Source organism: Perissodus microlepis, chromosome 23 (assembly GCF_051167445.1).
Source record: "Perissodus microlepis isolate ML-2025 ecotype Zambia chromosome 23, ASM5116744v1, whole genome shotgun sequence".
In the NCBI taxonomy this organism is placed as follows: domain Eukaryota; kingdom Metazoa; phylum Chordata; class Actinopteri; order Cichliformes; family Cichlidae; genus Perissodus; species Perissodus microlepis.
The window spans coordinates 25,891,037-25,903,077 of record NC_140482.1 but is presented as its reverse complement, the minus strand read 5'-3'; the positions used below and the strand labels follow the sequence as shown (position 1 = coordinate 25,903,077).

Here is a 12,041-nt window from a genome sequence, read left to right as displayed (position 1 = left end):
CTGGAGGCATCATCAGGCCAGCAAACAGCAACACTGAAGCTCAGAAAACATTCTTTCTTTTTCTAATTTAAGTTCTGCACTGAGATGTAACTGTGCTGCAGGTTATCTTCAAATTATGTGATTTTCAAATGGAGTCTGGTAAGAAGTCAGGTTACTGATTAAACAGCCTACTGAAAATATGAGCTGGCCATCATCCAGTCAAGCTCCACAAAGAATCTAAATATGAGACTGGATGATCAATCAGACTCTGCTGAGTATTTTTAACTTTCTAAGTCACATGAAAACCTCATAGAACTCCATTATTAAAAACACAGTTCTTGCAAGTTTTGTTTCCTACAGTGAATGTGAATAAATTGGTTTTTCAACACAAAATACTTCAGAGTTTCTTGTTTTGTGTTGGTGAACAGAAACTCCAAAAGCCTGCAGATTATCTATAGGTTGAAAGTATTTCAGGAGGAAATATGGAGAAATGTTTCTATAGCTGTACTGCAGCATGACTACATGCGAGGTCTTAAATAAATAAATAAATAAATAAATAAATAAACTGAGCAGTGCAGCAAATCTGAATAAAACTGCTGACTGTAGGGCTCTGAATGACAGTTGCATATCTTCTATTTGACCTTCATGGAGTTTGGTTAACGACACACTTTAAGAATAAAAAGTTATAGTAAAACTGAGTGTTTTCTGAATTCTTCTGAATTACAGAGACTCAGATTATTTAAAGGTTTAAATGTTAAGTCAGAAATTTAAAAAAAAATCATTAACCAATCAAACATTAAGCTCTCAAACTGCTGTTGTGAATCTAGGGGAAGTAACCTGCCTAGAAATGTTAAAATTCTCAATGAACGTCTGCATTCATGCTGCATTACACACTCACTCACTCAGGTTTCTGTAATGGTGGAGAGGAGTGTGTGCATGTTTCCTTTTGATATATCTCAATCAGCTGAACGAAGACCAAACAGACGCTGTGTAAAATAGAGAGGAGGGGGGAAGGAGGAAGGCAGCAGGGAGGCAGAACAAGTGACGTCGCTGACTTCAAACGCCTTTCAGTCTGAGATGTGGGCATCGATAACATCCTGTCTACAGGCGACCTCACAGCGATGCTGTTGTTTCCAGTCAGCCAATCACATTCTGCCTCTGCCTTGAGAGGGGGGTGATAACCCTCCTGACTGGGCCTGACTGCAGTGTCTCTCTCTGGGAACAGTGATGTGCGAGCTGGCCCACCTCCTGACAGCAGCAAGGTAAAGACCAGCACTCTCTGAAAGCCACAACATCACCATCATGGACCCTATCATCAGTGTTCTGGAGCTGGTGGGGGTTCTGATCTCAGCGGGGGCCTGGCTCTGCTCTCTGGCCACCACCCTGATGTCCTCATGGCTCACACTGTCCAACTTGCTGGTCACAGAGACTCTTGGGGTGGGCCTCTGGGAGACCTGCGTGCTCAATCAGCAGGGAACACTGGAGTGTAGGCCCTATGACAGTCTGCTGGGGCTGCGACCAGAGATCAAGCTAGCCCGGATCCTCATGTGCACGGCGCTAGGGGTAGGAATGCTGGGGCTTTTGCTTGCCATACCCAGCCTCCACCTTGTCAACGGCTGCCGGCAACAGTTGGAGGACGTGAGCTGTAAGAGGGCCCTGAAGGCAACCAGTGGGGCATTGTGGCTGGTGGCGGGGATCCTGGGCCTCATCCCAGTTTCCTACATCGCCCATGTGACGGTCGAACAGTTCTTCGATGAGTCAGTGCCTGACATGGTCCCACGATGGGAATTTGGGGATGCTCTGTTCTGTGGTTGGACGGCCGGCGTCCTTCATCTAGCTGCAGGAATGCTGCTGCTAATTTCCTGTTTTTATGTGCAGAAGTTAAACAGTAACAGACCCGTTGATGTCCCTCCGGTCCTGACGAAGCTAGAACCTGACTCCATGAGAACCAGATCTGAGTATGTCTGAGACCACCTCATAAAAAGGCTGCTACAAGTCTTCTTCAACCTTTTCTGCATCTAAAACTAAACGTTGGACTACCACACTTCAAATTTGTGGCTCTTGAGATCAGATTGGAGTATTTCAGCGAATTTCCAGAAGGGATGTTACATTCCTGGTTTTGAGGTTGTATCCAAAGAAGAGGTTAAAAATTTTCTTAAAACTAGACTTTACCCAAACAACTGTCACAACTAGATCTGAATAGAACAACGGGGAGGTCTGAGGTTGCTCCTCTAATTTGACAAAGTGAGACCAGATCAGGAGGTTCAGTCCAAACCTGCAGTAAAACAGATGATTTCTCTATAGAATTTCGATGGTTTCAGAGGGTTTGAAAGATATAAGTTTAAAATGTTCTTGATCACAAACAGATGTAAATTTCCTTCTTAATCTGTTAGGAGGGATGGAATTTCTCTAAAATAAAGCTTCAGACTAAATCAGAGTTTATGTTTTTATTTTAATTTAACATCTAAAAATAACATCTAGGACAAAGATGTTCTTGCTTTTTAACTGCTTTGGTGGTTTAAACTAAAGAATCAGAGAGAAAATAAATCAGATCATTTTGTCCTGTTGTTAATTGGACTGCATGTAATCACCTTAAAATGACGAGAGATGCCAGTTTATAGTTCTGATTTCGGATGTTTATGAGCAGCAGAAAAAAAACCCAGTGAAGAATATTTGAGCAACACACCCAGACCTTCAGGATCTGTCGAGCGTTTTATTCCCTGCGGTGACTTACCTTTGTTTCAATCATTGAGATGTTTGCTTTAGTTTTCCTGGAGCCAAAGAGATGAAAGCTGCTGCGGTTTCCTGCTTTATTCATTTCATTTAAACACTTTATGTAGTTTTTATTGTTAGTCTTAAGACTGGATTTCATCTCTTTTATTGTTTTTATTTGGAGACAAGGGAAGACAAACTGTTGTTTTTGTGGTTAAAGCAGACTGAAGCAGAGAATAGATTTATTGATAATAGAATATAAAGATATATATCTTTTATCTTTAAACATGAAGGTCTGTGTGAGTTATGAAACTGCTCAACTTGTTTGTAATCAGTTTTGTTCAATCAGATGAATGATTTGTAAAAAGGATTGAATGTATGAATGTGCGCAGCAGATGACTGCAAATAATGAATAAATACTCAAAGTTTCATTTAATGTGTGTAAAAGAAGTTTTTTGTGGACATTTAAAATGTGAGAGAGTAAACAGACTTACTAAATTACAGATATACAGACAAACAAGGACAACCTCAGGCAGGTTATCATATAAATACAGTCATAAATCAACACAACTGAGTTTTATATTTAAAGAAAAAAAAAACCATTTAAGAAATATGATTGATAACATAAATGAAAATAGAACAGTTTTTGTTTTCAAAAAAGGGGGAACCGCGAGAGACCTTCAGCAGGAAATTAGCGAACTACGAGGAAAGAAGTGGGAAAAAGAATCTGCAACGGTGAGCTGTTTTTGATTTGGGGGGAGTTTTCAAGCGGACCACAGAGAGGGAAAACCTCAAAATACGATGCCTAAATTAAGGACTGTCGTGGGAAGGACTTTTCTGTCCTTGGGAAGGACTCTTCTGTCCTTGGGTTTATGGTTTTTAGCACTTTGTACCGAAGCAAAGGCTGCAGAGGGGACGCCCGCCTGCAATGGGTGCTGAGCTCAGCAAAGCGTCTACAGGAGCCGTGGGGAGGTTGTGTCCCTGGAGGTGGTCTGGTTGAAAACTCCAAATGGGTGGAGTATGTGTTGTGTAAGACAAAGAAAGATGTCAACAAAGAAAAGAGGCTGATGTGTGTGGGATGAATGATGAGAAGAGGTGTGTTAAATGTGGAAAAGTGGTGTTTTTACTGAATCAGAGAATAAAAGTGTTAGTGAGTAGTGATAAAAATTATATTAAATAAATGTTTTAGTGTGTTAGTACAGGTGGCTACAGAACTGGATCAACATCCACCACAAGCACAGTGGCCGGAGCAAAATGATAGCTTAACTTAATTGGAACCGCATCCAGCTGTGTTTTGGCTGAATATTACACAGCTTCACTCCATGTACATCTTAACCTGAAGAACAAGCTTCGAGGACAATCAATCTCTCCCTGAAGACAAAATGCAGTTCGAGAGCAACGACGTCCACTTCAAGAGTCGACAATGTGAACACACAGCAACACTGCCCTAAACCTTTCGCTCCTGATCACAAGCTGAGAGGTTCACCAGCGACATCACTGTGTGTGAATGGACTTGAGAAGACTGTGAATTTCACATTTGCCATACTAGGAGTTGAAATGGCAAAGGAAGAGACTGAACAGAGTGAAAGACAAAAGGCAAAGCTGAAGAAGAACGGCCCACTGGGCCCCTGACATGCCACAACTGTGAACTGCTGCAGATGTGGGAGAGAGACAGAAGCTGTGAGAAGTGGGGAGAAGAGAGCATGGAGGAAAAGTGAAGCCTGTTGTTGTTAACGTGAGAACACATGAAAATTGGGTTGGAAAACTGTGGCTGACTGTCTTGTGGAGGTTGATAAAGAGTCTGTAGGATCGCAACAAAGGTAAAAATAACACACACAAACACACATAAACAGAGAAATGTGAAGGAAAGGCAGCTTTAAGGACATGCCCTGCTGAATCCTCAGCTCCACTGCACACACATCCATTAAACCTGCCTACTAACACACACACACACACATGCAATGAAGATCAGCTTGTTATCTCTCATTAGTGTTAAAATTGTGTAAATTTAACAGACACTTGTTATCTAGGTTGCAGGACAAGAGTTTAACTTTTGTGAAGAGGAAAAAAAAAAGAGAGATTCTGGTTTGACCAACCAGTGCTCAGACAATAAATTTAGTTGTTAATATAATAAATTGTGAAATGCTTTCTGCTTGATTGGTGCAGCACAAGTAATTTACTGTTTGAAGGAAATTCTCTTTTGTGATAATATTTTGAACGTGCATTTCTGTTGTCCTGTCAACTTGGTGGGTTAATAGCTGATATGCAAATTAGTTGATTGTTACTAGATCAGGGAAGGGTGACTGGATTATACAACAAGTGAATAAGATTTAGCAGAGGGTTGAAATGTTTCCTGTTTCTGATGTATGGGTGAAGCTTGCATTCAGATATACACTCTGATTACATGAGAACAAACTTGTTTTGTGACATACATGACATGTCACATGTTTTATGTTGGAAAAAAAAGAAAAGTTAAACAAAATGATTGGGTCTGTAAAAATGAAAAATAATTAAAAAAAAAAAAAGCACAGAAATTCACATTCTGTGTTTAGGAAGCTTTTAATGGTGAACATTAGTGTTGTGCGAACTGTGCAGCTGCTAATAAAAAAAAAGGGGGGGGGGGGGGGATTTCTCTGTGTATTTTTCAGGTGGAACTATGTTGGTTGGCCCCAGACTTTCCAGAATTGTGTGATATTCTGGAGCATTTGTGGGCAACCAGTAAATATTATGTGGGGAAAATGAACAAAGGTAGTGACTCTTAAGTCTGATTTCAGACCATGTAAGCATCAGTTATTAATTAAAGCCAGAATCAGTGACTGCAGCAGCATTGCATGGCAGGTTCTAACCCTTACAGCATGTTGTTTCACCTGAAACCAAGACATTTTTCCTGTGATTTTTCTGGCAGATTTTTGGGTTTTGTTTTAGTACCAGGTCGATTTTGCCAGTTAGGTTTGGGTTGTTTTCTTTTTCTAAGAGAAAGACTGGGGTTTTGGGTTGTTTTTTTTTTTTTTTACACTTAGACATGTCCAGAACCGGGCCTAATATGTTTTTTTGTAACAGTGCACTTAGGAAAAAACCTGCCAGGTAAAATCCCTCTGGGGGTGATATTTTGTGTGTTGATTATTTAAAAGCAGGGCTGCAAGATTGGGAGTAAAAGGCTATAAAATACTTTAATTCTGAGAAAATATAAGGTGAGCTTCTCTAGATTACAATGGGCTTCTGAGGAAATTCACCTACCTAGGACGCTGACCATATTAGATGGTAAGTCCTGTGTTTAAAAGGATTGTAGTGATTCAATCCATTTCAAAAGCAATAAGAATTGTTCTTATTTTTGTAATATTGCTGCTAGTGGATACTTACATTCGTGCGCGGTTTTCCACTATCAGCAATGACTGGTATGAATGCATGTGGCTGGACTGTGGCTGGACTGATGATGTGGACTAAGTGTGACGTACTTGAAATTGAGAAGACGGTAACTATTTTAGTATTAGTCCTTTCTAATGCCCAATCCACCCCAAACAGTGAAAAAAGGGTGGATGTATGTGAGGTTTTTTTTTTTGTTTGGTTGGTTGTTTGCTTGTTTTTGCAGGAGCAGAAGGGTGACGGAGACCAGAGGAGGGGAGACTGTAGGTTTACATGAGTGTGGGCGGGCCTTGCAGACTTAACCCTTTAGCTGCTACTTTTCTGTTTTACTGATTTTGTGTGAAAGAAACTGTTTTTACTAGCTGCTTGTTGGTTATAGTAACACACTGTATTGTTGGAAAATGTCAAATGTTAGAAGTTGGCAGAAAACATAGCGTCCTTGAAGAGTGTGCAGAGAAGGCCAGCCCACATCAGCAGCAGTTAAACTATGCTCTGATGAACGGCTTTTACCCAGCTACTGCTGACTTCATTAGGAAATAAAATTTTAATCAAAACACAGATGGGTCGGTTGAATGCATGAATTGGGCCCGCCATGCGCAGGAAGTTATTAAAAATGTTAAAAAAAAGAAGTCACAAAGCTCTGCAGCCACTGCCTTCATAGCAGATGAATTTTTTTTCCAGGGATGGGCTGGAAGAGGGCAAAAATAGAGGCAGGACAAGGAGAGGTAGAGGGCCCATGGCGACCCCAGGGGAACCGCAGAAGAGATGGGAAATGTTACCAATGCGGGGAGAGGGGTCACTTCGCCAGAGAGTGCCCCGAAAACAAACCTGAGGAGTGTAGACGACCACACTCACAAAATCCATCACATAATGAATGACTAGCACCTGTCGACACTGCCAACACACACCCAGGTACAGATGACTCTTTAGACTGCCAGAATCAACAACAGCCTTTGCTGTCTGTGAAGGTTCTCAGTCATCCAGGTCATCGTAGTCTAAGGTGCTTGGAAAGAAAAGCGTCTGGACTTCTTTAAATTGCTTGAAGATGTTTCACCTCTCATCCAAGAAGCTTCTTCAGTTCTAAGGTCAAATGGTGGAGAGTCCCAGATTTAAACCCAGTGGGAGTAACCCCCCAAAGAGGGACAAAGGACCCCCTGATGATCCTAAATGATCCTGATGTGCTCCAGACCATAGATTTAACTGAGGTGGATAAGTGCTAAAAGTAGTGAGGTTGCACCTCCACATGACGACAGGGTGGATGTATCTATGTATGTTTCTCTGCTTTTAAAGGAGTGGAAAGATGACAGCAACATCCTAGGTTGCGTGCTGATTTAACCCTTTAAATGCCACTTTCTGTTTACCAGCAGAGTGCTATTTATTACCTAGTATTGCCAAATGCAGAGATCACTGTGAGAAAGTGTGTATACACCTGCGCATCGCTAACATTTACATTCTCTTTTCTACTGCAGAGGGTTAATCATGTGTTCTGATTCTGTGATTTATAGCAGGACACACAACTGGTTATTTTTATTTTTTTTCACAGGATTACTGGGTTTATGTGTGAAGGCAACTGTGATTACAGGTTATATGTTGGTTATGCAATTACACTATGTTGTTGAGAAAATGTGAATACAGTGTGAAACATACTGTGTTTGAAACCAGTATTACCTCTTTTACAGCAGAGTGTTAACTTTATGACCTTTTTGCAGCACATCTGGAATCTGTAGATCCCGGACTGACCTCTGGGATGCTTCATATGTTTTGCTAGTGTTTGTTTCTCTCTAAGAGTGCTTGTGAAGGATTCAGCACAGACAGACAAGTGAGTAGAAGTGCAGTGATTGTGTGACATTTTTAGTGTTGGGCTCATTATCTGATTACTGTTGAGCTCATAGTGATGAAAAGTGTGAGTGACATTGCTTAAGGAAAGTCACCGGTTACAGTAATGTTGAAGGAACACATGGGATGATTCATGTCTGGGGCGAATTATGGCAATAATTGTGGTTTAATGATTTAAAAAAACCTGCACATGATACTTGTCTTTGATGCTGAATACTTTATTACTCTTATGAGCTGCAATTGTTTGCAAGTGTGAAGTTTGATTTACCTTCCAGATCTTGTTTACCAGGCAATGATAGCGGGGATGCAGGCTCCTGGCGGAGCCAGGTGTTAAGCAAACTTAATATGCAAAACACACTGACATCTTTTATTACAGAGCTACTCCGGAGGAGACGCCCTGATGTTGCATTGGAAATGATCTAACTACCCCTTATCTTTAAGAAAGGAGCCTAGTTCTGATGAGTTGACTCATGGGAGTGTCCATACGTCAAGAGGAGGGATTCCAGGTTTAACATGAAACAATGCTTTCTGTGTTTTCCATGAGTTTTTCATGATGATTTTCTCCATGGCTTTTTACTGTGACTTGTGGGATTAACATGTTATGGACAGGTGGTACACCCATGTTCAGATGAGGGTTTGAAAACCTATAAGTGAAGTTCACTAAACTGAAAGGAAAAACGTGGTTTGATAATGGTTGAAATGTCTTCCAAATGGTTAGAAGTTTTTCCTTCTAGTAGGGAGATACAGGTGCAGCAGCCAGAGTATTGCTGGATGAAATCATCCCAAGGGTGGAATCTCCAGACTGAGATTGAGACTGGGTGCTGATCAGATGTCTTCAGAGACCCAGTGAGAAATATCAATCAATCAATCAATCAATCAATCAATCAATCAATCAATCAATCAATCAATCAATCAATCAAGGCTTTATTCGCCCTACAGTGAAATAGGACCCCCCTCTCTCCCCCCCCCCCCCCGACCTTACACACACACAACACAGACATCACAATGGGATACAGGTCGGAGATCGGGTAGCGTTACAGAAAAAAAAAACACTGAAATATACACTACAATGGGAAAGTACAAGAGGAAAAAGAGAGACCTCTACTCATGCTGGGCTCCTGGGAGGACACGTGACAAGCCACAGGGTCGGCTGGGGGGTGAGGAGTAATCCGAAGCAAACACAGCAGCCATCCTGCCCAGCGCTACCATTCCAGCGCGGGCTCAGATCCGCCGCGTTCCCAGGAGGGAACAAGCATCGAAGGTGTTTGGAAAGGGAGGGGGGATGAGTGTGTGCATATCAGTGTATATGTATGTGTGTGCGTGTCCAGAGTTCAGCTGAGACAGTGTCCTTCGCCCTGCCAGGCTAAGTAAACAGTCTACCAGCCAACCCAGGTGGCATTGCATGGAATGGGAAGGAACAGACTCAACACAGTCGTTATCAGGGTGCTTTTGTTCGGCTCCCGCCTTGCGACCGCAGCTGGCGCCGAAAGGGTATCCGCATGAAGTGATGGTGGTTTTTACTTTAGTGCGAACAGCTCATATGAATTTCAAAGCTGTTCTACAGTCCAACACTGGTCTCTCAATCTCCCGTTGGAGAGCCGCGAGCTTCGCCATACTTGCGCTCTGTGATGTTGTCATTCTTGTGCTCAAAGAGCCGATTCTGAGAACTCACGACAGTGTGCCTCCCCGAGATGTCATCCAATTTGCGCTCAGAGATCTTATTCTGAGTATTCACGGCAGCCGTAAGCCTTTCCAAGATCTTATCCGTGCTGCATTCAATGAGCCCATTTTGAGAAACTCACGCCTCTTCCCATCGTTTCAATCCCAGCGGGCAGCCTTGTGGGGGTTTGAACAGCCGGTTCCGCTTTCTTAATTCTTCGATAAGTCAGGGCCAAGCCAGCTCCGATCAGCCAGAACCCTGTTACCATGGTTCCGAATAGGTAGATATCTTCAGCACTCAGGCTCACCCAAGCCCAAACTTCTCGTTGAGAAAGGGGTGTCAATTGCATTTAGGGACCAGTTGATCAAATCCATAATTCCTCTTTTAGGTTTTAGAGAACAGACTGTGAGAGAATGTCCAGGGAAAAGTAATACAAAAAAACATGAGACCAGACAAGGACATAAGAGGCTAAGGGAGAGGAGGAGAGGAGAAAAGTGCGACGGCCTTCGTCAAGAGCAAGAGCATAGGAAACACTCATGGCATAGCTGACAGCCCAGGCAGTGGTTGACGTCAAAGGTCGTGCGGTTTGGGGCCCTACTAGTCATCATGAGAAGATTCCAGAACCACAGCAATAACCATAAAGATGCATTGGAACAGGAGGGTGACGGGTGAAAAGAGCGCCCTCCTCCAACAACGGCGTGCCAAGCTCCAACTCAGCGACTGCAGAGTGAGACTCTGTGTCATCCAAGAGGGATCAGCGAATGAATGCAGATGACACCTCATTAAAAAAAAAATCAGGCAGTTGTGCCTGAATTAGTTCCGTGTGTTTTTGAGTTAAGGTGGTCATTGGTGTGACGTTTCTAATCATCTTATAAATGATATGCATTTACATGACTCTCTGAACATCACAAACTCTGTTAGAGTCCTGAGCCTGAGTAGAAGTGACTGGAGTAGTTATAGCATGCAAGTTTTACAGCAACCTAACTAATAATTATTTGTGTATATTTTGTAGGGTAGCTAGACTGATTTTCTAGCATGTCAGTTCCTGATGCGTAAGTGCATTAGGTCCTCATTGTCTGAGTAAACATAATAACAACAGTTGTGAGTTCTTTGACATGTGTACTTAACTTTGACACATTGTTTGACACCCTAAAGTAGGATTTTGGGTTCATCACATTTCATTGAGGCATGATAGGCCTCAAACATGCTGGAAGCACCTAAAGAAGGAGGTTGTTCTTCTGGAGTTAAATGTGGTTGTTTTGGTTTCCCAAATCACTGATGTGGGGACAGTAAAGATAATTGTAAATGCCTTTGAGAGGGTTTACACTATTTAAATGGGTCGATTGCCCTACAATAGTAAAGAGTACAGTACACTGCATAGATAGAGAGGAAAGATCGATCTCTCTGTTGTAAATTTAGCTCAGAAGTGTTTGATATATGTTGGCTGTGTGGAAATTCATGGCTACTTTTGGGTTTTACCCCAGACTTTGGGAAGCACTAAGATTGAAGTTAGTTTATGTTTGTGGTATTCACTTACCTATAGGTACAAATATAGTCACTGTCCTTTATGGCAAACATCTGGACAGGGCAAAGCAAATGGCACAAAGGAGTGTGTGTGATGTTTGGTGAGGCATGTGTGCCTCAATCCCTAATAACACTGGGGATGAGGGTCTTTTACAGAAACAGTTAATAAATTAGGAAACATGGGTTGATGGATTTAATGATAAATTGAAAAAATATATCACACACTGAAAGACTTCCTTATCTAAACAACGGGTTCTTATGAAAGAGCAGCTTGATGTAACTAAGGTTGAAGGTTTTTTTTTTTTTTTTGCAGATGAACAACGAAGGCTGTTTCATTTCTGTATATGGTTTCATATTGTGTTTTCTTTTATGATATAACTGCCATCCTTTGAAGAAAGGGTGGAGGTTCAGATGGAGCGAAGATGACCATAAAGTGTGAATTTGTTTTTTCCTTCTGACTATAGGGAAGATGCACATTATGGAATTTCTTTGAGTATGTAATTGTGCTGATGTTATGTTCAGTAGTTAGAAAAGAAATCCCCATGTTTTTATGTGATTCTTAATTAATTATTTTTAATTCTTAATTGTGGTATCACAAAGGGTGGGAATGTGGTGGCAGATTTCTTTTCTCATATATTAATCACATATTTAATTATATCACATTAGTTATAGTAATATCACTTTCTCACTTTACCATAATAAGAGCACTCCTGTCACTAGTTTACATGCATGTGGAAAGTTAACACAGTGAGGCCATTGTAATGGGAGACATTAAACAGATAGTGAGACTCCTCCAGCTTATCAGGGATGTAAATCCTTAGGTGACGGCCAAGCAGAAAACAAGGTCATAATTTCTGTCATAATCTCTGTGAGGGAGAAGGTATAGCCCCCCCCCCATGAGAGGGGCCAACATGTAAGAGTTTGTGGAATGTTCTTTGTCTGTGTCTGTATATAAGTTGTAAGGGCG

General features: G+C 41.6%; 1 protein-coding gene across 1 annotated transcript; it reads left to right on the top strand.

The window, feature by feature from the left end:
• Window positions 1-1,086: 1,086 nt before the first annotated feature.
• Window positions 1,087-3,127, top strand: LOC146361613 (claudin-24-like). Its single transcript, XM_084922598.1, has one exon. It carries the CDS (start codon window positions 1,282-1,284, stop codon window positions 1,945-1,947), a length of 666 nt encoding a protein of 221 aa, XP_084778724.1. The 5' UTR covers window positions 1,087-1,281; the 3' UTR covers window positions 1,948-3,127.
• Window positions 3,128-12,041: the final 8,914 nt, after the last annotated feature.

Excerpts from the sequence above, each read along its gene's own strand:
- LOC146361613 (XM_084922598.1), top strand. The coding sequence starts at position 1,282 with ATGGACCCTATCATCAGTGTTCTGGAGCTGGTGGGGGTTCTGATCTCA.